Below are 27,562 nucleotides of genomic sequence, written 5' to 3'. Positions count from 1 at the left end.
CACACACACACACTTTAATCAAACACTTTGGTAGCAACACAGCAAAAAGGTCTTTAACAGATTATGGTGATGAGAAACAACAATGTGTGTGTGTGTGTGTGCGTGTGTGTGTGAACACTGCAGGCTTTAAGTCTATATACACAGATTTTGTACATCAATACAAACTGTAACATAATGAGATAATGCTCAGAGGAAAAGTCTGACCAGGCCAACGCTTGATTACAAACCCAAATGAAAATCTGCAAACATTTATTTATACAGAGTCTTTCAAAACAACAAACAGACATTGTAAAAGGGGGGTGAGGGGGCAGGGCCAGAAATGCGTGCAGCATGGGGAAAAAAGCCACACGCATAAACAAGAGATTAAGACAAACAATCCACATGAGATTGAGCAGTCGAGTGTCTGGTACATCAAGTACTGTGACACCACTTCATCCCTCTGAAACGGAGAAGGCACTTCAATCCATTTACACCGTAATACACTATGTCTTTACAGCAACCTCTCTCTCTCTCTCTCTCTCTCTCGTTTATAAAACTACCGCACATGTAAAAAAAAAAATCACATTAAACTTTTAAACACTCACGTAAAAGATTCACAGATTCACACTAGGGTGCCAATATTTATGATAAGTATATAATAATAACCTTAAAGTGACATTCCCAGTGAAACAAGCCTGGCCTCAGTCCCAGTGAATGAGGCATGGCCTCTAAGTGTCGGTCCCAGTGAACAAGGCATGGCCTCCACGAGTCAGTCACAATGAGGGAGGTGTGGCTAATAAGTGTCATCACAATGAAGGAGGCATGGCCTCTAAGAGTCAGTCACAATGAAGGAGGTGTGGCCTCTAAGAGTCAGGCACAATGAAGGAGGCGTGGCCTCTATGTGTCAGCCACAGTGAAGGAGGTGTGGCTTTTAAGTGTCATCTCAATGAAGGAGGCGTGGCCTATAAGAGTCAGTCACAATGAAGGAGGCGTGGCCTCTAAGAGCCAGCCACAGTGAAGGAACTGTGGCTTTTAATTGTCACCATAATGAAGAAGGCATGGTCTCTAAGTGTGGCTTTTAAGTGTTGTCACAATGAAGGAGGCGTGGCCTCTATGTGTCAGCCACAGTGAAGGAGGTGTGGCCTATATGAGTCAGTCACAGTGAAGGAGGCATGGCTTCTACGAGTCAGTCACAGTAAAGGAGGCGTGGCTTTCCATCCTTCACTTTTTTCAATGAAAGTCACTTAGTCAGATAATGGTTCACACACTTATGGCTTCCAAAGGCTCTCAGGGCCCAGTGTTCCCATGGCAACGCCCCAAATCTCACAGTATTGTATTAAACAATAGGTGAAAACAGTCCAGGAGTGATGCTGGATAACACAGCGTCCTATCAGCAAACTACTCACTGTATACTCCATACTACATCCTGTCTGTCACAAAAAGAAGCAGCAGCGCTGGTGAAAGAGGGATGGAGGGAAGATTTGGTCTGAACTCAGATGTCTTTCTTTCGTTTTCTTTCTTTCTTGCTCAGAAGTTATAATGTTTAAAGCATACAGAGTTGACAAGTCACTGAGGGTTCCAGGAACATGTCATGGAGAATTTGGCATGTGTCCACAACGCCGTGGTCCTGATCGAGCATGGTGCTGAAGAGTTCGTGTGAATAAAACATTTGAGTCGCTGACTCTGAGGTCCTGAGGGGGGAGGTGGTGCGAGAGAGAGACGTGGAGCAGCAGTCGCTAGCAGGGTCTGGGATTCGGAGACTAGACATAATATAATGAATGAAAAGAAAGCTTGAGGTTTGTTGTTTCAGTGACGTGTGTGTGATATGATAAGCTATGGGTTTGTCAGAAATTGGCATCTCTGTTCAATCAGGAGCAGCAGCCTACGCTTCATCCCGGCACACCGCTGACTCACGCTGAGGACTGACTGACTTCCTCTGTGAACTTCAGAGAGGTTTGTAAAGCTCTCAGCATGTACGTCTCACTCACGTCTTGCTCTTGCCTCCTGCAGCGAGTACAGTCATCACGACCGCTCCACCTTCCTCCATCCTGCTGGGCGCTCCAGTCACGACCGCATACCTGCAATCCTCTCCTCGCCAGAGTTCATGGACTTGGATGAGGGTGAAGGCTGAGCTGTTCCGGCAGAGAGGGAGGAGTCTCGGTGGGTGCAGGCGGGGTCTGAGGATCCACCTTCATCAGACAGACAATCATATGGATGGATGGATGGACAGAGAGAGAGAGAGAGAGAGAGAGAGAGACAGAGAAAAGAATGGTCATGGCACTGAGACAGAGAGAGTGTGAAAGGGGTGGGGTTTAAAGCGAGGACTGGCCAATCACTTTAGATTTCACCGGCTGTGGTTTCGAAGTCTGACCCGAGCGCGGCTCCAACTGCATGTCCTACAGAGACACAAAGAACACATTTTACAGCTTCACCCACCTGTACATGGACAATTATCGGTTATAATAATCCCTCCCTGAATCCCTTCCTCATCTTAGAAAAACAATCCCATTACTTTACTGTTTGACCACAAATCCAATTCCAAATCTGAATTCTACACTCTGATTGGTCAGAAAGTGTTAACAGCGCAAATAGACAGAAATATTAACTGGTTATGAGGCATTACTGTTGCTATAGTAACAGCTTACACTGAGAGGATGGAATCGATGTGGAATAAGAGGAATAAAACACTCCATCGTCTGTGCTTGTTGTAGAGAAATAATCAAGGACAGATTGGTAACAGGAAGTCCGCTTCATCACACAACCCTGTGATTGCTATTCCTCTGTCACAGAGTGTATTATTCATTACATAACGCACACAAACACTCTTTAATGATTTAGTGCATGAGTTTATAATATAGTGTAAATTCATTATAATGTAAATATTATGTTCATTGTGTACAGGTGAATAAACTCATAGGACACACACACACGAGGCCTGCAGCACTGTACCATGACATAGCAACTCCATTAATACTAATGAGAACAGCTTGGTCTTGTTATTACTGTAAATCTAATCTCACATGCACACACACACACACACACACACACACGCACTTTGAAAAGCGGAAACCAGTCTTTTCACCTACGATAGTGTGACACAGTGAGCAGCCGTTTCACACATCGGTGCTAAAATCCAGAACAATTTGTGATAATAGAGACAGAAATTGGAAGCTGTTGCTGAGCAGAGATTTAAACCTCAGTACACATTCTGGGAAATTGAGACTAAATGACTTTATGTGGGTTTTAGGGAGAGCTAATGATCATTAAAGCAGTCAGTCATCAGCAGTTTTATGACAGATAAAACAAAATACCATAAAAATGCCAGACTGACATAAATAATACCAGAAAATACCATAAATAATACCAGAAAATACCACAAAATGCTCTAAAATATCACAAATATCATAAAATACTCTAAAATACCACACATAATATCTTACAATACCAGAAAATACCACAAAATACTCTAAAATACCATAAATAATATCACAACACAAAATAGTCTAAAATACCACAACATACCACCAAATGCACTGAAAAACCACAACCTAACACAAATAATATCATAAAATACCACAAAATACTCTAAAACACCACAAATAATATCATAAAATACCACAAAATAGACTGAAATACCACAAAATACCAGCACCAGCTCCAGTCCTTCCTCTATGTAAACCAGGCACGTTGTTGAGTTGCGTAACGTCTCGTCTCTGCCCTGAGCTCCTTCATGCTGAGAACGACATCATGGATCACGCTGATTTATTACTCAACTAATCTTCCTGCTACGTTACCGCCGAGCCTGACAGACCTGTACAGATTTCCACATCTGATATAAACAATCTTCTGTTTTATCGACACCACAAAGCCACGAAAGTGTACTTTTCCTGTCAGAGGTTTACTGAAGCAGCTTTAGTTGCAGAGATCAAGTGGGGAATTTTCACCTGACAGACAGAGTCGAGTCTCTGAGCAGCGAGTTCATGGGGAAAAAAACAACAACAAAGAAAATATCAGAGTAATAGTGCAATTAAAGTGTTTAGCTTTTATGCAAATTATTGAGCTGAGAAGCTAGCTACAGAGCTGGAGACGTTAGCATAGAAACATTAGATCTGTCATGGCTAGTACAAAGCAAACGTTTAAACGTCTCTAAACACAACCTTCTATTTTAGCATCAACTAATCCTTAAAGCTAATTAATTATATACTTATTCGAGTTTGATTGAAGAGTCTTCAAATCCAGAAATCTAGCTAACATCTGACTTCTACTGCAGTTTTCACATTCCTCAGTTTATTCAACACAGCACTAAGCCTCTTTCTGATCATTAGCATAGTGCAGCAGGGTTGGGCTCCGTCAAGCAGCTTTCATTGCTCTGTTATTCAGATTCCTGGAATTGTTTTGTCAGGTCCAATTTATTTATTTTTTATCTTTAAGCACGAATGTGTCTAATGTGACCTAGCCTTCGTAGGGGCAGCGGTGGCTCAAGTGGTTAGGGGTCAGATGGTCAGGGTTCAAGCCCCAGCACCGCCAACCTGCCTCTGCTGGGCAATTGAGCAAAGCCCTTAACCCTCTTTGCTCCAGGGGGGCTGTATTAGTGTTGTATAAAGTTCCCAAAAGCCATACTTGAGTAAAAGTACAGGTATTTTGTTAGAAAATGACTCAAGTTAAAGTCAACCATTATAATTCTACTTGAGTAAAAGTCTTAAAGTATCTGAAATAAACAGAATTTAAAAAAAATGAAGTTGAAAAATCTCCGTTTTTAAAAATCCCCAGCTATGTATGGACATAGCCTAAAGTCATCACTAACCACAAACTTCCTTTACCGCAAATGTTGACGCAGGTTTTTTTGTAGTAACGAAAATGCCAATCAGAAAATGTATCGGAGTAAAAGTATAGAATTTGTTTAAAAAAAGTAGTGAAGTAAAAGTTGACAGAAATATAAAAATTCAAGTAAAGTACAAAAACTCTCAGAAAATACTTAAATATTGTAACGAAGTAATTTTACTTTGTTACTTTACACCACTGGGCTGTATCATAGTTGCCCCTGTTCTCTTACCCCAACTTCCCCACTGTGCTGTAAAGTATGTGTGGTGATAAAAGCTTCTTTTTCATAATGGTTCCTTAAAATATTCAGCATGCATTTGTTTACAAATGAACGAGCAAACTGTTCCGAGAACGATTTCAGTCAGATTTCCATTTAAATGTCACTTTGTGTAGTAATTACTATTCCTGTGTGTGTCACAAGCCTGCCAGTCCATTATCACAATTTATCCACCGCTTTTATCCAGTCGGCCATCTTGTGGGTGTGTATCCTGTCACTTGTGTATCATCAAAGATGCTGAAACACATGACTTTTTACACATGTGATTATTTCTTTAAAATGTCCATCCATCCATCCATCCCTCCCTCCCTCCTAGCAAATATCCATCTGTCCTTCCATCCAAATACCCTTTTGTTCTTCTTTCCATCCATCCATCCATCCATTAAACAATCCATCAAAATACCCATTTGTCCTTCAATTCGTCCATTCATCCATCCATCCATCCATCGTTTCATCCATCCATCAAAATACCAATCTGTTTTTCCATCCATCCATCCATCCACCCACCCTCCCATCCATCCATCTATCCATTCAAATACCCATCTACCATTCAATTCATCCATCCATTAATCAATCTCTCATCCATCTATCTATCCATGCAAATACTCATCTGTCTTTCCATTCATCCATCAATTAATCCATCCATCCCATGATGGGGCTGAAGCGTCATGGGGCTAAAACACATGACTCACTACACGTGCTTATCTTTTTCTTTATAATGTCAGGCAGCACAGTCCGGGGAATTCACATTCACTGAACTTTTGCTGTAACACTTTCTCTCAATCTCACGTATGATTATATTATCAAACACTAAACGCGAGCTGCTGCGAAGCCTCCAGGAGGGAAACGGTTTCCTGAGACGTTTTAGTCACAGCCTTTTTAACCATTTTACCCTTTTTAAAAATCCCTTCAGTTACCATATAAAGGCCAGCGCTGCTCTTTCTCTTCTAAATCTAATCACAGGAGAGCAGGATGTGATCTGATATGTCGGTCTGCCCGAGTGTTTGTGTGCTACCTGAAGAGACAGAGCGAGGTCTCTGGTCACCCTGTTAGTGAAGGAAAAAGAAGAAAAAGAAAAGACATATGGGAAAATTAACCTATGTAAAATTGAGACCTGAAAGAACATCGGGTTTCGGGTTTCGGGTTTCATGTTACTGTGGTAACGAGACCATTGGTTTTTTAAAAAAATTCATTTTCAGTAAGGTCAGGGTCAAACCGGATCCTGAGTCTGTCCCGGGAATACTCAGTACTGAGAAAAATTAGAATTTTCACTTCTTACTGAAGAAATAATTTTTAAAAAATGTCTAGAATTATGTTGAATAATCATCTATTTATTTACTTTATTATTTATTTTAGTTAGTTCTTATTTATTTTATTTTATTTTAATGATTTACTTTATTTAATACATATGTATTTTATTTATTATTTATTTTAGTTTAGTACTATTTATTATTTATTTGGTTTATTGTAGTAATTCTTCACAGCTGAAATATTAGATACAGTATCTCACAAAAGTGAGTACACCCCTCACATTTTTGTAAATATTTTATTATATCTTTTCATGTGACAACACTGAAGAAATGCCACTCTGCTCCAATGTACAGTAGTGAACTGTAGCTCCCCAGTCAGAAGACTCCAGAAGAGGACTCCAGTGGCAACCTGTGAAGCTCTGGTGAACTCCATGCCCAAGAGGGTTAAGGCAGTGCTGGAAAATAATGGTGGCCGCACAAAATATTGACACTCTGGGTCCAATTTGGACATTTCCACTTAGGGGTGTACTCACGTTTGTTGCCAACAGTTTAGACATTAATGGCTGTGTGTTGAGTTATTTTGAGGGGACAGCAAATTTACACTGTTATACAGGCTGTACACTCACTACTTTACATTGTAGCAGAGTGTCATTTCTTCAGTGCTGTCACATGAAAAAATATAATAAAATATTTACAAAATTGTGAGGGGTGTACTCACTTTTGTGAGATACTGTATATTCCAAATATTTCTGCTTGATTTTTATTGCAGTGATCAGACTCTGCAGGAACATGTGTATCACAACAACAACAACAACAACAACAACAACAACCTGGATTGCCCTGGAGCTCTGCTCCCAGATGACGTCTTTGAGCTTCTCATTCTTCTTTGGAGACGATCCTCATCTAAACCTCAGGCTGATTTTAACTCTAGATTTTAACCATGTGTTCCTGCAGGCCCAGGATTAATATATTGACCGCGGGTATGAAAGTATTTGATGTGTGATGCTGCGATGCTCGATTCTGCTGCCTCCCCACTGAACCCACTGCAGAGAGAAATCGATGACGATGGAGAACATCACTGCAAAAAAAAAAAAAAGAAAGAAAAAGCGCACCCGGACATGATGGACAGAAAGCTCTGACGGTCATCAGGTGGTCTGGGAGTTAAATCGCGCAATTAAATCATGTGCTACTAAATTAAATCAGACGACATCTGGAACAGGAACAAACACGGAGCTCGTATTAAGCGCAGACAAACACGACAGGAAATAATTCATGCTACAAATTTCACCGTGTCCCAGACGGGACTCCGCGTTCATTTATAAGATGCTACGTGTCCATGGAGCCGGATTATTACTGGGAATGGTTACGCAAATTTTTTGTTTCAGGTTTAAGGAAACACACACACAGCTGATTATATACTGGACATATTTTATTGGCTACCAGTTACTACGGTGATAAAGAAAATGAACCCATCAGAATCATGCATGTGAACCTGAAGAGTCAATATGGTTTTATAATGTAAGATGTATTTTTTATATCATATAACTTTCATTAGCTTTTTTATTCAAAAGGACTTTTATGGCGTTTAGTGAAAAGAGATTAAATCATGCCTTAAAGGATCGCATTCAAAATTTGTGCCATCAAACATAAGGACATCATGATCCAGCAGGAATGACAAAATGAGAATATTCTAGAAGAGAAGATCTTCAGCTACCAGTTCACACTAGCAAGCCATCCCAGTAAGAGCTCTCAGAGATCCTCTCATCAGACTGCCATCAGCCATCATAATGCCTTCCTCCCAGCATGCACTTCACCAAAACAAACAAGAAACCTTTCCATCCATTCACAAGATTCCATGTAGAAACCAGCAAATCATTCACTTTTAGGTAAAGCTATTATTAGTTACTATCACCCTTATCCCACACATCCATCCATTCATCCATCCATCCCTCCATCCATTAATCCATCTATCTATCATCCATCCATCCATCTATCAATCCTTCCAAATACTCATCTGCCCTTCAATTCATCCATCCATCCATCCATCCAAGCAAATACTTATCTGTCCTTCAATTCCTTCTTCCATCCATCCACCCATCCATCCATCAAAATACCCATCCGTCCATCCATCCATTCATCCATCCATTTATCTGTCCATTTATCGATCCTTCCAAATACCCATCGGCCCTTCAATTCATCCATCCATTAATCCATCTACCCATCCATTCATCCAAATATCCATCTGTCCTTCAATTTGTCCATCCATCCATCCATCTATCCAAATACTCATGTGCCTCTCAATCTATCCATCCATCCATCAAAATACCCATCTGTCCTTCCATTCATCCATCCATCCATCCATCCATCAAAATACCCATCTATCCATCAATCCATCCATGCAAATACTCATCTGTCCTTCAATTCCTTCTTCCATCCATTAATCCATCCATCCATCCATCCATCCATCCAAATACCCATCTGTCTATACATCCATCCATCCATGCAAATACTCATCTGTCCTTCAATTCCTTCTTCCATCCATCCATCCATCCATCCAAATACCCATCTATCCTTCCATCCATCCATCCATCCATCCATCAAAATACCCATCTGTCTATCCATCCATCCATCCAAGCAAATACTCATCTGTCCTTCAATTCCTTCTTCCATCCATCCATCCATCCATCCAAATACCCATCTGTCCTTCTTTTCATCCATCCATCCCCTAAGGTTTCTGTTTTGTCTCACTGGTGAAACACTATGTACAACTCTACATCACAGGTCTGCCCTTTTAAGAGAAAGGATCCAGTCATCTAATCATTTATCATCCATCCATTAATCTACACAATCATTCATTACTCCATTCATCCTTTCATCAATGATAATGCATTATTATAATCTTTTGCCATTCATCCATCCCAACATCCATTAATTTATCTGTCCATCCAAACCTCCATCTATCTATTAATCCACCTAATGTTGCAGGGTTCTTCAATTCTGTTCCAGTGTGACTTTATCTTTGACTAAAAGCCTCCCAGCGGATGATCTCCCACTTAGAGGAGGCTCTGAGCTGCAGGCAGTTAGGAAGCTGGGAGAGTTATCGATCTAAACAATCTTTCAGGAATGCTTTTTGTAAGAGAGTGCATTTATTTTTGCAGACATGGCTGAGGCAAGGACGTCTGTGTGTCGGTACAAGCTGGCATAAGAGTTGATAAAAGAGCAGACAGGAATAACAGGCTGGTGTCATGGCACCTTGTACACTCATCTCCAGCTGTGGGTCTTCCTCAGTAACATCTGGATCTGGAATTCAGCATGGCTCATGATCTCATGATGGGGGAGATTCCTGGAGATAAGTGTTCAGGTGATGTATGCTCGGCTGTTCTGTAGAGAAGGATTTCCACGGAATGTTGAATCAGGAGGGAAACTTCGTATTTATTCATTTTTTCCTTCTTGACCTTTTCTTGGCATTGATTTTTTTTGGCATTGAATTCTAATTTACAGACATCACTTGATGCCTGACTGGGGATACTGGGATACGTGAGAGTTTGTACAGTACAACAAGATGAATTTCTATCAAACAGACTTTATTCTATGAGTATTGACCGAGACCCGTGGAATTTATTTACTTTCAGTTTAATCTGATTCTGAATCAAATTTCAGAGGCATAAAAATAATTCTTTTCTTTAAACACAAGGCAGAAGCAATGTTTAAATCGATCGAACCCCTGCTGAAGGATGTACTGAAAGATTCTGAGCTTTTTTTTACGTCTCATAAACTTCAACAACTGCTTTTCGACTCGAAAGTGTGTTTAATATTCCTACAAGCAGTCTGACTCCAGAACTATCCACCATCCAGTATCTCTATCTCAAATCTGGCATATAGGTACAGGAATATATATATATATATATATATATATATATATATATATATAGATAGATAGATATAGAGAGAGAGAGAGAGAGAGAGAGAGAGAGAGAGAGACCAGAAATTAGCCTGATGCTAAAAAACATGACTCATCAATAAGATAATCTGTAGGCCACCGTTTTTTATTTTACACTTCATTAACCAGCAAGGCAAGAAAAGCAGCTAATTTATCAATTCAGCATTTGTGTGTGTGTTCAAAATCCTATTAAAAAACTAATAAAGTAGCAATATAATAAATCCACATCAACCAAGAAGATGGATTTCAAAGAAAATATAAACAAATTGCATTCTGAGCAGATTAAAAGCCTTGGCTTAGAAACAATGCCTCATATTCAGGTGGAAATCAGTTCTGACAATATTTTCACTTTCAACTGTGATTAATAAACCTCATGTCTCTTGTTTCTAATCTCGTCCACTTGGACCTTTTGACTTTGAGTAATCTGTTTAAAAGTTGCTCAGGTTTTGAGTGCTTGGTCCTATCAGTTATGTATTCATGTCCTTATAGGGACTGAACTTTTTCAACATGACAGGAACTTGTGACAGCTGTGAGGGATGTTGGATGAGTTCCATTCCAGTCAGCAAAATCCAGATGGACATCCTGTACAGTAGAAGAACTGAGGGCAAGAAGCCTTTATTATTATCACAACAGAATTCTTTTTGCATATCCCAGCTGAGGAAATTGGGGTCAGAGTGCAGGGGCAGCTATGATACAACCCCCTGTAGCAGGGAGGGGTCAAGGCCTTGCTCAATTGCCCAACAGTGGAGCTTGGCAGTGCTAAGGCTTGAACCCTGATTCTCCGATCACCAACTCAAATCTGGCATATAGGGCATATACCTTAACCAGCTGACCACTGCCCCCTGTGCAAATCAGGCATATATGGTGTATACATTAACCACTTGACCACTGCCCCCTGCTCAAATCTGGCATATAGTGCATATACCTTAATGACTTGACCACTGCCCCCTGCTCAAATCTGGCATATATGATGTATACCTTAACCACCTGACCACTGCTCCCTGCTCAAATCTGACATATAGGGCATATACCTTAACCACCTGACCACTGCCCTCTGCACAAATCAGACATATATGGCGTATACATTAACCACTTGACCACTGTTCCCTGCTCTAATCTGGCATATATGACATGTACCTTAACCACCTGACCACTGCTCTCTGCTCAAATCTGGCATATAGGGTGTATACCTGAACCATTTGACCACTGCCCACTGCTAAAATGTGGTGTATATCCATACCACCACAGCTACGTTGCAGCATAGCTACACCTGCAGCAGAAGGGCTATAAGATGAAATTCCCACAAGGTTCACAAGCATGACAAAACAGTTGTGACCCACATCTGGCACATGTACCACCAGATAAACACCCACATGTGGCCCAATACCCCAACATCTGGGGGAAGTTTAAAAAACTTCTCGCCATCCAGCATGTTTTTGGGGAGAAACCTGCACCAACCACTAAGATACAAGTTTCTCCAAGAACTCTCCAAGAGTGTGTGTGTGTGTGTGTGTAAGAGAGAGAGTAAAGCAGCGATGTAGCATGCTCAGTTCAGAGTTCTGATTCCTTTAAGATTTATACAGGTTTGGCAGCTGATAAGCGTTTAGGGTCTGGACCAGGCTGCTCTGCTTGCTTGTGAAACTGGGTTTTGTCTGACATTAAAACACTCGCCGGCTTTATTCTGTGTATTTTTGTGTCAGCTGGAGTCGATAGTTGGCAAAGGAATTGAAGCTCTAATTTCTCAACTCCCAACTGACGCTTCAAGAATCAGGCCAAAGAGAGAGCAAGCTGGCGTGGATCCAGGACCGGACCGGACCGGACTGGACTAAAGTCAAGCCTTTAAATCAAAAACAAATTTGAACAAAAAAATCACCTTTTCCCTCTCCCTCAAAAGCATTATATAATGTGTTGTGGTTATTATAAATATTTTAATTCCATCCAGGGGGCACAGTGGCTTAGTGGCTAGCACATATGACCTCATTCCTCTGGGGTTGGGGTCCTCCACCCTGTTCTTCAGGGAGTTCCTCTGGCTGAATGGCATCTCTAAACTGTCTGAAGTGTGTGTTGTGTGTGTGTGTGTGTGGTTTGCATGTTCTCCCTGTTCTTCAGGGCGTTCCTCTGGCTTCTCCGGCTGTTTGGCATCTCTAAACTGTCCATTGTGTGTGTGTGTGTGATTGTGCCCTCTGATGGGTTGTTGCCCCATCCCCGGGGTGTCCCCACCTCTTACCCCTCGGATAACTACATCCATGTTTGAGATTTCCACGGAGGAGTGAAAAGAGGCCTGGGTTGAGATTGTTGTTGTAATCTTTGGGGATTGCTGTGATATTTCATGATGCTGTATAACAGAGTACAACACCATCTGGATCTCTGCTCCAAAATATCCATATCTGTGACTGTATTGAGATTTAAAGCAGATGTGGGCGTGGTCAAAGCTGTAAATACTTTAAGCTATGCTGAATTTCAGCAAACGTAAACAATTCTTAGCTCTCAAGGAAGAGGAAAATGCACAGATTTTGTGCTTTATTTGAAAAAGAGAAAAGGAGTATCAGATAACGTTTGTGAAAGCTATGAAAAGCTACAAAAGAATTGGCTTAGCCACACCTCTTTGTATCGTCCAATCACAAGCTTTCTCGAGTTCAGTCATTATGTCGTATTTGGACTAGGCTGAATTCTAGTAGCTTCTTGATTTGTTTGTGTAGGAAGACTTCAGGGCTCTATAGAAGATACTCTAACACAACGGTTTCCCTTTCAGACTGAATGTTAAATATAGAAACCACAAACATTTCATTTTTTTAAAGAGTGCAGCTATAACAATTTACAACATGCATCAGGAAGTGTGTGATGTGTCCAGGAGTGTTTTTTATCATCTGGAAGGATTTTAACACTCATACAGTGTATCCAAGGGTTAACAGATGTAGACATGAACACACACATGAACACACACTCATGCTGGTGCATATACATGAAGAGTCCAGATGTGTCCAGAACAATTATTACTGCTCATAAAAATGTGTGTGGAACTATTGACAAATACCACATGTGGTCGTTTACACACACACACAGAGAGAGACAGAGCCAGTGTGAGTGTAGATCATGGTGCTGGGGCAGTGTGTCAAATCAGAATCAGCCTGAAGAAATTTCGATGTGCTTCACATTCCACAAGGAAATCCAGTGAGAATTATCTTACTCTTTCACACACACACACTAAAGACAAAAACAATCCCCCAAAAAAACAAATCTTACTATGTTCTCTTTATTCCTTTGGCAGCGACCCACAGCTGTCTAGTGCCTATGAGACTAAGAATGTTTCTCTTCCAGCCTCATAAACGTGAGCTGGAGAGGAGGGGAAAAAAACGTGAGAGAAGAGGAAAAGAAGTGAGAGGAGAGCATATTAAAACAGAGGAGAGGATAAGATGCAAGAAGAGAAGATAAGATGCGAGAGGAGAGGACAAGACATGAGGGTAGAGGTTAAGACATGAGAGGAGAGGACAAAATGTGAGAGGAGGGGATCAAACGTAAGAGGAGAAGATAAGACGCAAGTAGAGGATAAGACGTGAAAGGAGAGGATAAGATACAAGAAGAGAAGAGAAGATGCGAGAGGAGAGGACAAGACATGAGGGTAGAGGTTAAGACATGAGAGGAGAGAATAAGATGTGAGAGGAGAGGTGTAAGAAAAATAAAACGATGAGGGCGTTGAAGATCTTAATGTAGAAGTTTATTCCAGCGTCGCAGTGACAAAATACATAAAGTACTTTGGGTTCATCGGAGTCAAAAAGAATGCAGGACAAATCCTGCTAAAACCTTTTATACAGTGTTTCCCGTGTGTAATTTAAATGAGTTTCACTTTAAATGTAAATTACAGTAAGAACTGTGTATTCCCAAAGGGCTGGATGATACTGTCATCTAGCCAGATGTCTTTCAATGGTAATCACGTTTACGTACACCTTGACTAGGTATTGTTCTAGGTGTTATCACCCAAATGGTCGGGCACCACTAAATGCTAATCATGGTCATGTATACCCTTTGTTCAGGGATGGTTCTTGATGTCCTGCTGCCTCTCCCAGACTACTAATTAATTGGATTAAGTGTTCTAACTGTTTGGTAAAGCTGCTTTTAAGCCAATGTAAAAATACCCAAAAATAGATAAACTGGTTTGAATTAAAGATATTTCTATATGATATGTAAGCCTTTTTTTGGGAATGAGCTCTTTCAGATGTGTACTGTGGAGTGGAATATGGGTTGGGGCAGTCTGTAGTTTCTTACAGAGGATAAGATGTGAGAGGAGACGATAAGACGCAGGGGTAGAAGATAAGACGTGAAAGGAGAGGATAAGACATGAAAGGAGGGAGTAGAGGATATGAGGGGGTAGAGGATAAGATGCGGAGATAGAGGATAAGACACGGGGGTAGAGGATAAGACGTGAAAGGAGAGGATAAGACATGAAAGGAGGGAGTAGAGGATATGAGGGGGTAGAGGATAAGATGCGGGAGTAGAGAATATGAAGGGGGTAGAGGATAAGATGCGGAGATAGAGGATAAGACACGGGGGTAGAGGATAAGATGTGGGAGTAGAGAATATGAAGGGGGTAGAGGATAAGATGCGGAGATAGAGGATAAGACACGGGGGTAGAGGATAAGATGTGGGAGTAGAGAATATGAGGGGGGTAGAGGATAAGATGCGGGAGTAGAGGATATGAGGGGGGTAGAGGATAAGACACGGGGGTAGAGGATAAGACGCGGGAGTAGAGGATAAGATGCGGGAGTAGAGGATAAGACACGGGGGTAGAGGATAAGACGCGGGAGTAGAGGATAAGATGCGGGAGTAGAGGATAAGACACGGGGGTAGAGGATAAGACACGGGGGTAGAGGATAAGACACGGCGGTAGAGGATAAGACGCGGGAGTAGAGCATAAGATGCGGGAGTACAGGATAAGATGCGGGAGTAGAGGTTTTGAGGGGGGTAGAGGATAAGACGCGGAAGTGGAGGATATGAGGGGGATAGAGGATAAGACGCGGGGGTAGAGGATAAGACACTTGGGTAGAGGATATGAGGGGGGGTAGAGGATAAGATGTGGGAGTAGAGGATAAGACGCGGAAGTAGAGGATAAGATGGGGGGTAGAGGATAAGACACACTGTTGTTCAGGATGGTTGTGATGTTCGGGATGGTTGTGTTGTTCAGGATGGTTGTGGTGTTCAGGATGGTTGTGGTGTTCAGGATGGTTGTGGTGTTCAGGATGGTTGTGTTGTTCAGGATGGTTGTGGTGTTCAGTATGGTTGTGTTGTTCAGGATGGTTGTGGTGTTCAGTATGGTTGTGTTGTTCAGGATGGTTGTGGTGTTCAGTATGGTTGTGTTGTTCAGGATGGTTGTGTTGTTCAGGATGGTTGTGTTGTTCAGGATGGTTGTGTTGTTCAGGATGGTTGTGGTGTTCAGGATGGTTGTGTTGTTCAGGATGGTTGTGGTGTTCAGTATGGTTGTGGTGTTCAGTATGGTTGTGGTGTTCAGGATGTTTGTGTTGTGGTGTTCAGTATGGTTGTGTTGTTCAGTATGGTTGTGTTGTTTAGGATGGTTGTGATGTCCAGGATGGTTGTGTTGTTGTGTTGTTCAGGATGGTTGTGATGTTCAGGATGGTTGTGTTGTTCAGTATGGTTGTGTTGTTGTGTTGTTCAGGATGGTTGTGATGTTCAGGATGGTTGTGTTGTTCAGGATGGTTGTGTTGTTGTGTTGTTCAGGATGGTTGTGATGTTCAGGATGGTTGTGATGTTCAGGATGGTTGTGTTGTTCAGGATGGTTGTGTTGTTGTGTTGTTCAGGATGGTTGTGATGTTCAGGATGGTTGTGTTGTTCAGGATGGTTGTGTTGTTCAGGATGGTTGTGGTGTTCAGGATGTTTGTGTTGTTGTGTTGTTCAGGATGGTTGTGATGTTCAGGATGGTTGTGATGTTCAGGATGTTTGTGTTGTTCAGGATGGTTGTGTTGTTCAGGATGGTTGTGATGTTCAGGATGGTTGTGTTGTTCAGGTTGGTTGTGATGTTCAGGATGGTTGTGATGTTCAGGATGTTTGTGTTGTTCAGGATGGTTGTGATGTTCAGGATGGTTGCGTTGTTGTGTTATTCAGGATGTTGATTTTTTCAGATACAGAATTCTGGCACACAGCCTGGAGTTTTTCTTTTCCCCAGTTCATAGCTCACTCCTAGGTTTTCTCGACATGGCTGGTTTTTGGTTTCATGTTCACCTTTTTTTTGCAACTTAGGGACAATAAAACTTTCGGGAGCCCAAAGAGACATGTACATTTAACACTGATGTATCACCCTTCAAGTGCTTCATGTTACACAGGGGACCTCAGTGGTGTGGTAAAGGGGCGGTATGGGGGGATGGAGGGATAAACCTATAGGAAAAAATCTCATTCTGGTTCCAGCTATGCTAGCATTGTGTCTACGTAGCTATTCCTAACAGATTTGCCCTTAATGCGACTCTCTTTATGTAACACAGTTGAAGGAAACCTGCTTCTGCTGATCTTCTCATTTTCAGCAGTAGAACAGGTACAGACATGTGAGAAAGGTGAGCCTACTATGTATACATGTTGCCATGGTAACAAATAAACAGATTAGAGAAGAGTAAATGAGGTCGACGCAGAAAATCATATCATTTGTTATTTGCTGTTGTATTGAAGTTAGAATGTTAGCTTTGCTTGAGACATTTCTGTGGTAGATTAGCATAATATTAACTAGTTTGCTAGCTTTGTGACAGGACAGAAATGTACAGGAAGTGCAGCACAAAACAATTTAATGCAGCCGTAACATTCTGTTCTTCTAAATCAATGTTTTTCTAAAGCTGTAGCTCAGACGCACCCAGAACTTAGTATGTCGTAAAAGGATATTTAATCAGCTGGAATCATGGCACAGTTTTGTGCATAACATGCTAGTTTTTCTCTGTACACAACAGCAAAAAACTGCCACGGACATCTTAGCCTAGCTTAATGAATTTGTTTTTCAAGCCAAGGTTAGAAAATTCCCCTGGATACTTTACAGTTACATGTTCACTGGTTTTGTTTTTCAGCGTTAGCAGCGTTAGCAATGACGTAAGCATGAATTTGTTTTCAGTCCACTGAACGGAGGTGTTTTTTTCCACGCGTTGTAAGAGTCACGCCATGTGAAGTTCGGCTCGGTGTAGGATTTCCTTGCGTGAGGTAAGGAGGATATTCTGTCATTTGTGAAAAATCTTTTCTCCAACTTGTCAGCTGTCGTAACTTAAGATTATTAAGAAACTGATTTAACGCAGCAATAGAATGGACCGGAAACCCGACCCCCTCCGTCTTCCTAATCTCCCATCATGCTGAGTTCAGTGCAACCTAAAACTCCCAACCTAAAACACACAAAAAAGCCCTCATCCGACAGGTGTAAAGTATCGCCTGGAATAAAAAGTGCTGGCTGGTTGAAGAAGGTGAGGCTGATTAACCATGGAATAAAACTTTCCACCTCAGAGAATCGACAATTGTGAGCCAAATATGGTGGGGTTAATCGCATAAGCAGTGGCCATTTTTGGCCTGAATAGTTGGATCTCTGGGGCTTTTCTGCAGACCATATGATTCCTGTTGCGGTTGTCAAGGTCAGTTTCTTGTGTACCAGGTCTGACCTTCATGCTAATTAGCTCGAGTAATGTTACGTCAGCTGATGTTCGGAAAGTTTTCAACTGAAAAAACGAAAAACTGGGTATCTTTTAAAACTCTGTTTACTTCTACACTTCTACACTTTGAGAAGTTAATTGTAAATCGTATTGCCTTCTGGGTATGTCACGTCACTCAGGCCTACAGCGACAAACTTGTTTTGAACTAATAAAGTAATGGGACACTGAAGGACAACAAGGACAAAGGTGAGAAACAGGACAGGAATGCGGGTTTTATAGAGCGCTATATCTCCAGGCGAGTTGCTGAGCACTCGTCTATAACAGCTGATCGCTTCACAGCACCCAGTGACGTCGACCCAACAACCGAAAAACAACTTACTCGGCCCAGACCAACGGGTGCGGAGCGATGGATGCTTGGAACACGCTGAATTGTTCCTTGTATAACAGTGTACATTGCAGAGATATCAATCGCTGAAGAGAAGAACCCTGATAGGAGTCTGGGGCCATGATGTAAATAATCGCTGTGATCATTCATCTGTTTCTTTCTGCCTCCTGCTGCACTGCCCTTGTGGACTTTTAGTCGATGGCCTTCAGCGATGAAACACCTGCCGCTAAGCATTAACCTCACAATCCCTCCGTCTCCTCCTCCCTCACCTGAGTGAGGCAGCAAGAAATCTGCTAGCACAACCGCCACAACCAAGCTTACACTTTTGAGGCTAAATGTATATTCTACACAACATCCAAGGTGGTACCTTAAGTGGTTAAGGCTCTGGATTGTTAACCAGAAGGTTGGGGTTCAAGCTAAGCAAGACCTTTAAACCTCCCTGCCCCAGGGGGCACTGTATCATGCCTGGCCCTTCGATCTGACCCCAACCTCCAAGGATGGGATACGTGAAGAAAGAATTTCACTGTGCCATAACGTATATGTGACAAACACAGGCTTCTTCAAATGCCGGGTTCTGAAGGTTTACAATATAAACACTCGCATGTCATCGGTGTATTTACATGAGCAGGCTTCCTAATGTAAACGGTTTCAATTCTAAGTGATTTAAAAAAAAGTTTAAAGGTGTAGTCTAAAGCTTTCGATATGAAGCGTAGAGGTTTAAAGTTTACAGTAAAGATCTGAAATGTAAAGTTTACTAGACCAGCTGTAAAATATCATTAACTGTTTAAATGGGAAGTTTATCTAGTTTATCCTTAATGTGATGTTTACTGTAAATCTTTTACCCAGAGAGCAGAGGAGTTAGCTCCTGATGTTGTTGTGTCCATGTTGATGATTGAACATCTTTGTCATGTTCTACTCCACAGTGGTGGTTAATATGAAGTTCATATAAAAAAAAAGTAGACACTCAGGAATTTTTTTTATAAGGATTTCTGTTTTTAGCCTACTAGGGGCGATATATATATTCATAGAAAAGTTCCAAATAAACACCTTTTTTTCCACTCTTCAGACTTTGTGCTCTCTGAGACGCTCCAAGCGCTTGTACATCTAAAGAGCAGCTCAGATCTGAACACTAGTTGATCGTAACGACTTAAAGGGAAAGTTTTAAATGGAAAGTTTTCAGCTTAAAGGTTCAAAGACTGAGATTCTAATGTCAACTGATTGAAGCTAAATTCACTTTAATCGTGTTACTTGAAAAGAGAAATTTCTAATACCAAGGTTACTTTAAATAAAAACTCTCCTTTTTAACTAGAAACTTTTAGATGAAGTGAAGTTGACGTTCTGAAGCTTTACGTTACGAAGAATTTAACGTTTTTATTTTGTTTGTTTTTTTAACGCTAATTTGACCACAGGTGCCAGAGTGACTGTTTACTTTTCTTTCTTTTTTGTCCAGGTTTGTAAGAATGTAAAGGTGATTGATGAACGTTGCGTGTTTTTCCCTCGTGTCCCTTTCACGCTGTCAGGTCAACCGTCAGGAAATTTACGCTCGAGTGACCTACAAGTCACACAAAATCGTCCAAGCTAGAATGAGATTTAGCACGCAGCGCTGCATCAGATAAGGTGACGGGTCTAAATAAGGGCATGTCACCACACACACACACACACACACACACACACACAGTGGAAACCCCCTGTACCTTTCCAACCCCATAACCATCGTGTGAACTAAAGAAGTGTTTACGTGATTACAATGACACTTGGCTTTCTAGCACAACAGATTAGTAACACAACTACACACACACACACACACACTTTAGTGTGTAGTCAGTCCACAGATACAGATACCTCTTTACTCCCCTCCCAGTGACCACCACCCAGCAGGTATTAAATTATTAAATCATTCGGTTGACCGTTTTTTTGACATTGAGGTGTTTAAACTCTCCTGAATTTTGTTATGTACACAAACCTCACTCGTATTTTGTCCACAAACACGCATCAGTGTGTACACACACACACACACACACACCTGCACAGCCTACCAACAGACTAGTGAGGGTTTCACACAACCATCACACGTGAACATACTGTAGAGACACACATATCTAAACCTATATACTTTATATACGTATATATCCGTTACATACACACACACACACACACACACACACATGCATGGCATAGATACATAATCTACACACACACACACAGTCGTGTTATGCACACACACGCTCGAGTCCCCTTGACGTCATACGAGTTAGTGTTCAATGGGCTCTTCAGATAAGGGGACAGCTTTAAATAAGGGCATGTCATCCATATAAAGGACACAAACACACACACATTCTCACTCACACACACACACACATACACACATTCTCACTCACACACACATACTCACTCACTCACACACATTCTCACTCACACACATTCTCACTCACACACACACACACACATTCTCACTCACACACACATACTCACTCACTCACACACACACATTCTCACTCACACACACATACTCACTCACTCACACACATTCTCACTCACACACTCACACACATTCTCACTCACACTCACACACACACACACACACACATACTCACTCACTCACACACATTCTCACTCACACACATTCTCACTCACACACTCACACACATTCTCACTCACACTCACACACACACACACACATTCTCACTCACACACACATACTCACTCACTCACACATTCTCACTCACACACACATACTCACTCACACACACATACTCACTCACTCACACATTCTCACTCACACACACATTCTCACTCACACACACATACTCACTCACACACACATTCTCACTCACACACACATACTCACTCACACACACATTCTCACTCACACACATTCTCACTCACACTCACACACACACACACACATTCTCACTCACACACACATACTCACTCACTCACACATTCTCACTCACACACACATTCTCACTCACACACATTCTCACTCACACACTCACACACATTCTCACTCACTCACTCACACACATTCTCACTCACACACATTCTCACTCACACACTCACACACATTCTCACTCACACACACACACACACACATACTCACTCACTCACACACATTCTCACTCAAACACATTCTCACTCACACACTCACACACATTCTAACTCACACTCACACACACACACACATACTCACTCACTCACACACATTCTCACTCACACACATTCTCACTCACACACTCACACACATTCTCACTCACAGTCACACACACACACACACACACACATTCTCACTCACACACACATACTCACTCACACATTCTCACTCACACACACATTCTCACTCACACACATTCTCACTCACACACTCACATACATTCTCACTCACACTCACACACACACACACACACACATTCTCACTCACACACACATACTCACTCACTCACACATTCTCACTCACACACACATACTCACTCACTCACACACATTCTCACTCACACACATTCTCACTCACACACTCACACACATTCTCACTCACACACACACACACACATTCTCACTCACACACACATACTCACTCACTCACACACACACATTCTCACTCACACACACACACACACATACTCACTCACTCACACACATTCTCACTCACACACATTCTCACTCACAGTCACACACACACATTCTCACTCACACACACACACACACACGCAAAAACACACACACACACACATTCTCACTCACACACATACACATACTCAAAACACACTCAATCACACACACACTCACAATCACACATTCATACACGCACAGACACACACATTCTCACTCACACTCACACACGCACACACACACACATACTCACTCAAAACACACTCAATCACACACACACTCACAATCACACATTCATACACGCACACACACACACACACACAAACTCACACACACATTCTCACTCACACACACGCACACACACATACTCACTCAAAAACACACTCAATCACACACACACCACACACTCACAATCACACATTCATACACACACACACACACACAAACTCACACACACATTCTCACTCACACACACGCACACACACATACTCACTCAAAAACACACTCAATCACACACACACCACACACTCACAATCACACATTCATACACACACACACACAGTGTATGTACATTCTGAGCTTCAGTTAGCCAATCACCATCACTTGATCTTGTGACATCATCACAATGCCTAACTTACAGTTTAGCTTACATTAGCTTGCTTGATAGCAAGACTAACCACTAATGCTAATATTACATTAGCTAACTTGCTAGCAAACATGGTTACTGCTTTACTTAGCATTCCATAACATTAGCTAGGATGCTAGCAAACTTATAGCTAGCTTAATGTACTATCACTTGCTAGCAAACTCTGATATTGTTTTTTTTTATGTTACAGGAAAGAAAGTAGCTCCTGTTAGCTAGCTTGATAGTGAACCCGACAATCTCAGTGACCGTTGACGTCGCTTGCTTAAAAAAACGTAACTGCTGCTGCGTCAGGAAACAACTGATCTAATGTTAAATAGCTTGCTAGTAAACAGGGCCAATGAGTTTAATTACACAATAGTGCACTTGGCTAGTTATCTGACGTCAAACCGCTAATCCTTGAGAGATAGCGATCATTTTAACTAGCTATTTAGCTAACTAGTGGCATAGCTAGTTAGCTAGCTGGTGTTAAACTTTGATTTTGTGTAAGTAAAAGTAGTTTGTTGAGCCAAGTTGGTGAGAAAAGTTCCAAGAAAGTTGTGTGTGTGTGTGTGTGCGCGTGTGTGTGTGAGTACCTGGTTGTTCTGCACATGCCCATTGATATGCTCGTTCCTGACTGGTAGGAAGCCGTCGAAGGCGCTGGTCTTGTCAGTCCGTGGCACGCTCGGCTCCCCGTCCTCCACGCCGTTTGCCCTGCGCAGACACAGAACCTTCCGGAAACTCTGCCTGAAGTTATCGGACAGGAAGCCATAAAGAACCGGGTTGGCGCAGCTGTTGGCGTAGGTGAGGATGACAGAGAAGAAGTAGACACCCACCATCACGCTGTTCTCGGGCAGGATGAATATGAGGTTGACGATGTTGATCATGTAGAAGGGCAGCCAGCAGAGCACAAACGCCACCACGATGACCACCACCATGCGCGTCACCTTGCGCTCCGAGCGGCGCCGCCTCCCGAATCCGGTCCGCGCTCCCGATGCCTTCACCCGCACCACGATGAGGATGTAGCACGCGCATATCACAAGCAACGGAGCGAAGAAGCCAAGCACGGACGTGTAGAGGATGAACGCCACTGGCCACAGGCTGCGTGGCTCGGGCCAGCTCATGTTGCAGGAATTGAACATGTCCTGGACGTCGGAGAAGATCACCACCGGCAGAACCACTACGAACGACGTGGCCCACACCGCAGCGCTTACCACTTTGGCCACGCGGGGCCGACGCCACCTGCTGGAGCGCAGAGGGTGGACCACGGCCAGGTAGCGGTCGATGCTCATGACCGTGAGGCAGAAGATGCTGGTGAACTGATTGAGTGAATCAGTTGCCATGACAACGCGGCACAGGAAGGATCCGAACGGCCAGTAGGAAAGGACATTCTGCGTACTCAGGAAGGGCAGGCCAAGGATGTAGAGCTCATCAGCGATGGCCAGGTTCAGGATGTAGATGTTGGTCACCGTCTTCATCTTCACATACCGCAACACCACGTAGATGGCCAGCGTGTTGCCCACCAGCCCCACGATGAACACCGTCACTGATATGGCCGCCGTCATCACCACGCTGCTCCCGAAGAACGGCATGGTCTGGTTGGGCATGCTGTAGGACTGATTGTCCATCATCCTCGATATTATTGGAGCTGAAGGAATTTGGGATTCCGACGTGTTGAAGCTCCCCGTGAGCGGATCGTCCACCTGGCTCCATAACCCCCCAGGCTCCATGACGGAGGGAGAGCGCAACGGAGGAAGAAAGTGAGCAGAGGAGCGAGGCGAGACGAGTGGTCTCAGGCGCTTGAGGGACGCTGTTAGTAGAGATTGGCTGCCTTAGTTCTGTGAAAAGAGAGAAAGAACAAGAGAGCAAGAGAGAGCGATAGAGCGAGAGAGAGAGAGAGAGAGAGAGAGAGAGAGAGAGAGAGTGAGTGTGAGGTCCAAAACACCCACTGCACAGATTTCACTTGCTTTCAGTGCAGCGTTAGTCAGTGTTCAGTGATTCAGTGGAGGTGGCTCACACTAAACACACACTCTGTACAACACCCAAACACTGGTGCCATCTATCACCTACCAGCTTTGTCCTCCTGGGGGAACCTTTAAAGACAAGGTTCTGTATGGACCCTGAGGTAGAAATCTAGATCTTTTAATCTTCTTCTTTCTGTTTTTTCCCCCTGTAGCTGCTTTGCGTCAGATTTAAACCGTGATTCAGCCGATCACCAAGGAACTGCTGACTGATGATTACATTAGCATCCGATGACAAAAACCAGACCAGCAGCATTTTTTTTTTTTTTTTTTGGATTTGGATGGAGTGTGAGCTTGTTTGCTTTTGTCATAAGCGCAGAAAAACAAGGAGCTGCATGATGAGACGTCACCACAGTACCAACCTTTCTGCCTTCAAAATTTACACCTTTCACATAAATTACCAAAAGACCATAACGAAGGTTCTTTTGGGCTCAACTGGACCCGTCAGTTTAAAATCATCATCTCAGACTGGATGATGAAGCTCCAGCTCCAAATAGCTTCATCATCTCAGACTGGATGATGAAGCTCCAGCTCCAAATAGTTTCTAGAAGATTCTTGGGCTACTTCTCAGCGGTTCCTTAACGGAAGAATCCAGGCCGCTCCTTCCTTCGACCGTCCCTAATTAGCCTCGGAGGTAAAGCCGAGAGCAGCAGCTGATATCTGAGGTGTAGGTTATTCCAAAAATTCATAGTTTACATATTTCAGCGGAAGATCCGGTTTGACCACCACGTGAACAGACTGTGTGCGTGCGTGCGTGTGTGCGTGTGTGTGTGTGTGTGTGTGTAGCGTATCATGAAACCGTGAGAATTACTCAGAGGGTCCTGCAGTCTTTCTCACAGGAAAGTGGAACAAAAAAAAGACAAACTGTACTACACACACTCCACAATGTGTAAATGTTCTACATAACACACACACACACAAAATAAACGAGTGCTGAACAGCCAGCACCCACACACACACGCGCGCGTTGTTAATGCTATACTTGATGACTAAACACATATTATGCTGAGTCCAACTCCACACATGTAGCCTGTGTGCTGCAGCTCAACACTCTAAGAGTGACTTCTACACTCAGTGTTAATGATGTGTTATAAGTGTTCATTCCAGTCAGTGTGTTAATGTGTGCTGTCGGATGCAGGGATTAATGCAAAGCTGTAGAAGACGCTTGGATGTGAAATGGTGTAAGGCGTTAATTGTATGTTGTACAGACGGTGTTAAGTCAACACGGTTAGAGCTGCCTTCTGTGCTGTAGGTGTTAATGTAATCCTGTTCTAGTCACTTCTACAGCAGGGGTTAATTCCAGTCTAGGTGTTCATGAACACTCTGTAAGAAACACTTCTACTCTATAGGTGTTAATTCTGCTCGTCAGTGACATGAGGTGTTAATGCAACACTGTAAAAGTTGCCCTATAGAGTATGTGGTAGGTGTTAATGCCGTTAATGCCACTTGTACTCTGGAGGTGATCATTATACTGTAGGTGTTCATTCAGTCTGAGTGTTAATGCAACTCTGAGACAGAGAGAGAGAGAGACTTACATGATGATGAATTTACCCGGACGGTCTCGTGCTGTATCCCCAAACCCCGCGTGCCGCGTCCGCGGCGGATTCCGGTGCAGCGAGTCATCCGAGACAGCGCGAGCGCAAAAAAAACCCTGGTCAAACCGAGAACATAATAATCCAGATTAGGAGAATGAGGAACAAGGCGCCTCTGGGTGGGATTAGTGCTGGTGGGTTTTTTTTCACCTTACTGTCTCTCCAGGCTCCAGAGTCTAGAGTGAGCGCGCGCGGTATGGTGCATGTGTTCGGCTCCGTGTGTGCGCGCGCATGAGAGTGCGTTCGAGCTTTACGGGTGTGCGCGCGTGCGTGCGTGTTTGTGTGTGTGTAAAGGGGTGTGCACTAAACTCTGTACCGAGATCGTGAGTGTGTGTGTGTGTGTGTGTGTGTGAGAGAGAGAGAGAGAGAGAGAGAGATGTACGTGACGTTTATAAATGACACGCACGTGGCCCCGCGCATCCAGCGCGTGCTCCTTACAGATGACTGTGGAACTATTAAGGAGTTAAATAAAGTTGGCAGAGAGGAGGGCGCGTCCCAAATCCCACAATTCTCTTTGTGCCAAAATTATTCCAAAAGTATGTGCACCCCACTGACCATCACACCCACATGTACTTGTTGATCGTCTGGTTCCAGAGTTATTCCTCTCTCTTCACTCTTATTATCAGCTCCACTCTTATCTACTGGAATGTTCTCCACTAGATGTTGGACTATGTCTGTGGGGATTAGTGATCATTCAGCTACAGGAGCATTAGTGAGATCAGACTGTGATGTTGAGGAGCATTAGTGAGATCAGACTCTGATGTTGAGGAGCATTAGTGAGATCAGACTCTGATGTTGAGGAGCATTAGTGAGATCAGACTGTGATGTTGAGGAGCATTAGTGAGATCAGACTGTGATGTTGAGGAGCATTAGTGAGATCAGACTGATGTTGAGGAGCATTAGTGAGATCAGACTGTGATGTTGAGGAGCATTAGTGAGATCAGACTCTGATGTTGAGGAGCATTAGTGAGATCAGACTCTGATGTTGAGGAGCATTAGTGAGATCAGACTGATGTTGAGGAGCATTAGTGAGATCAGACTCTGATGTTGAGGAGCATTAGTGAGATCAGACTCTGATGTTGAGGAGCATTAGTGAGATCAGACTCTGATGTTGAGGAGCATTAGTGAGATCAGACTGTGATGTTGAGGAGCATTAGTGAGATCAGACTCTGATGTTGAGGAGCATTAGTGAGATCAGACTGTGATGTTGAGGAGCATTAGTGAGATAAGACTGATGTTGAGGAGCATTAGTGAGATCAGACTGTGATGTTGAGGAGCATTAGTGAGATCAGACTGTGATGTTGAGGAGCATTAGTGAGATCAGACTCTGATGTTGAGGAGCATTAGTGAGATCAGACTGATGTTGAGGAGCATTAGTGAGATCAGACTGTGATGTTGAGGAGCATTAGTGAGATCAGACTGATGTTGAGGAGCATTAGTGAGATCA

General features: G+C 42.8%; 1 protein-coding gene across 4 annotated transcripts; it reads right to left on the bottom strand.

Moving 5' to 3' along the window:
- On the bottom strand, positions 1-26,415 carry LOC131346777 (somatostatin receptor type 5). 4 transcript variants are annotated; one of them, XM_058380391.1, is made up of 5 exons: positions 26,266-26,415; positions 26,059-26,174; positions 23,099-24,340; positions 2,316-2,375; positions 1-2,168 (listed from the first exon to the last, which is right to left on the bottom strand). In XM_058380391.1, exons 3-5 carry the CDS (start codon positions 24,230-24,232, stop codon positions 2,082-2,084), a joined length of 1,281 nt encoding a protein of 426 aa, XP_058236374.1. In that variant the 5' UTR covers positions 24,233-24,340; positions 26,059-26,174; positions 26,266-26,415; the 3' UTR covers positions 1-2,081. The 4 variants fall into 4 exon arrangements, with proteins under 4 accessions (XP_058236374.1, XP_058236373.1, XP_058236375.1 ...); XM_058380390.1 differs by having other exon boundaries at positions 26,059-26,407; XM_058380392.1 differs by lacking the exons at positions 26,059-26,174; positions 26,266-26,415 and adding an exon at positions 24,573-24,792.
- Between the last annotated feature and the right edge of the window lie 1,147 nt (positions 26,416-27,562).

Source organism: Hemibagrus wyckioides, linkage group LG26, assembly GCF_019097595.1.
Source record: "Hemibagrus wyckioides isolate EC202008001 linkage group LG26, SWU_Hwy_1.0, whole genome shotgun sequence".
Classification (NCBI taxonomy): Eukaryota; Metazoa; Chordata; class Actinopteri; order Siluriformes; family Bagridae; genus Hemibagrus; species Hemibagrus wyckioides.
This window is presented reverse-complemented; position numbering and strand designations above follow the sequence as displayed.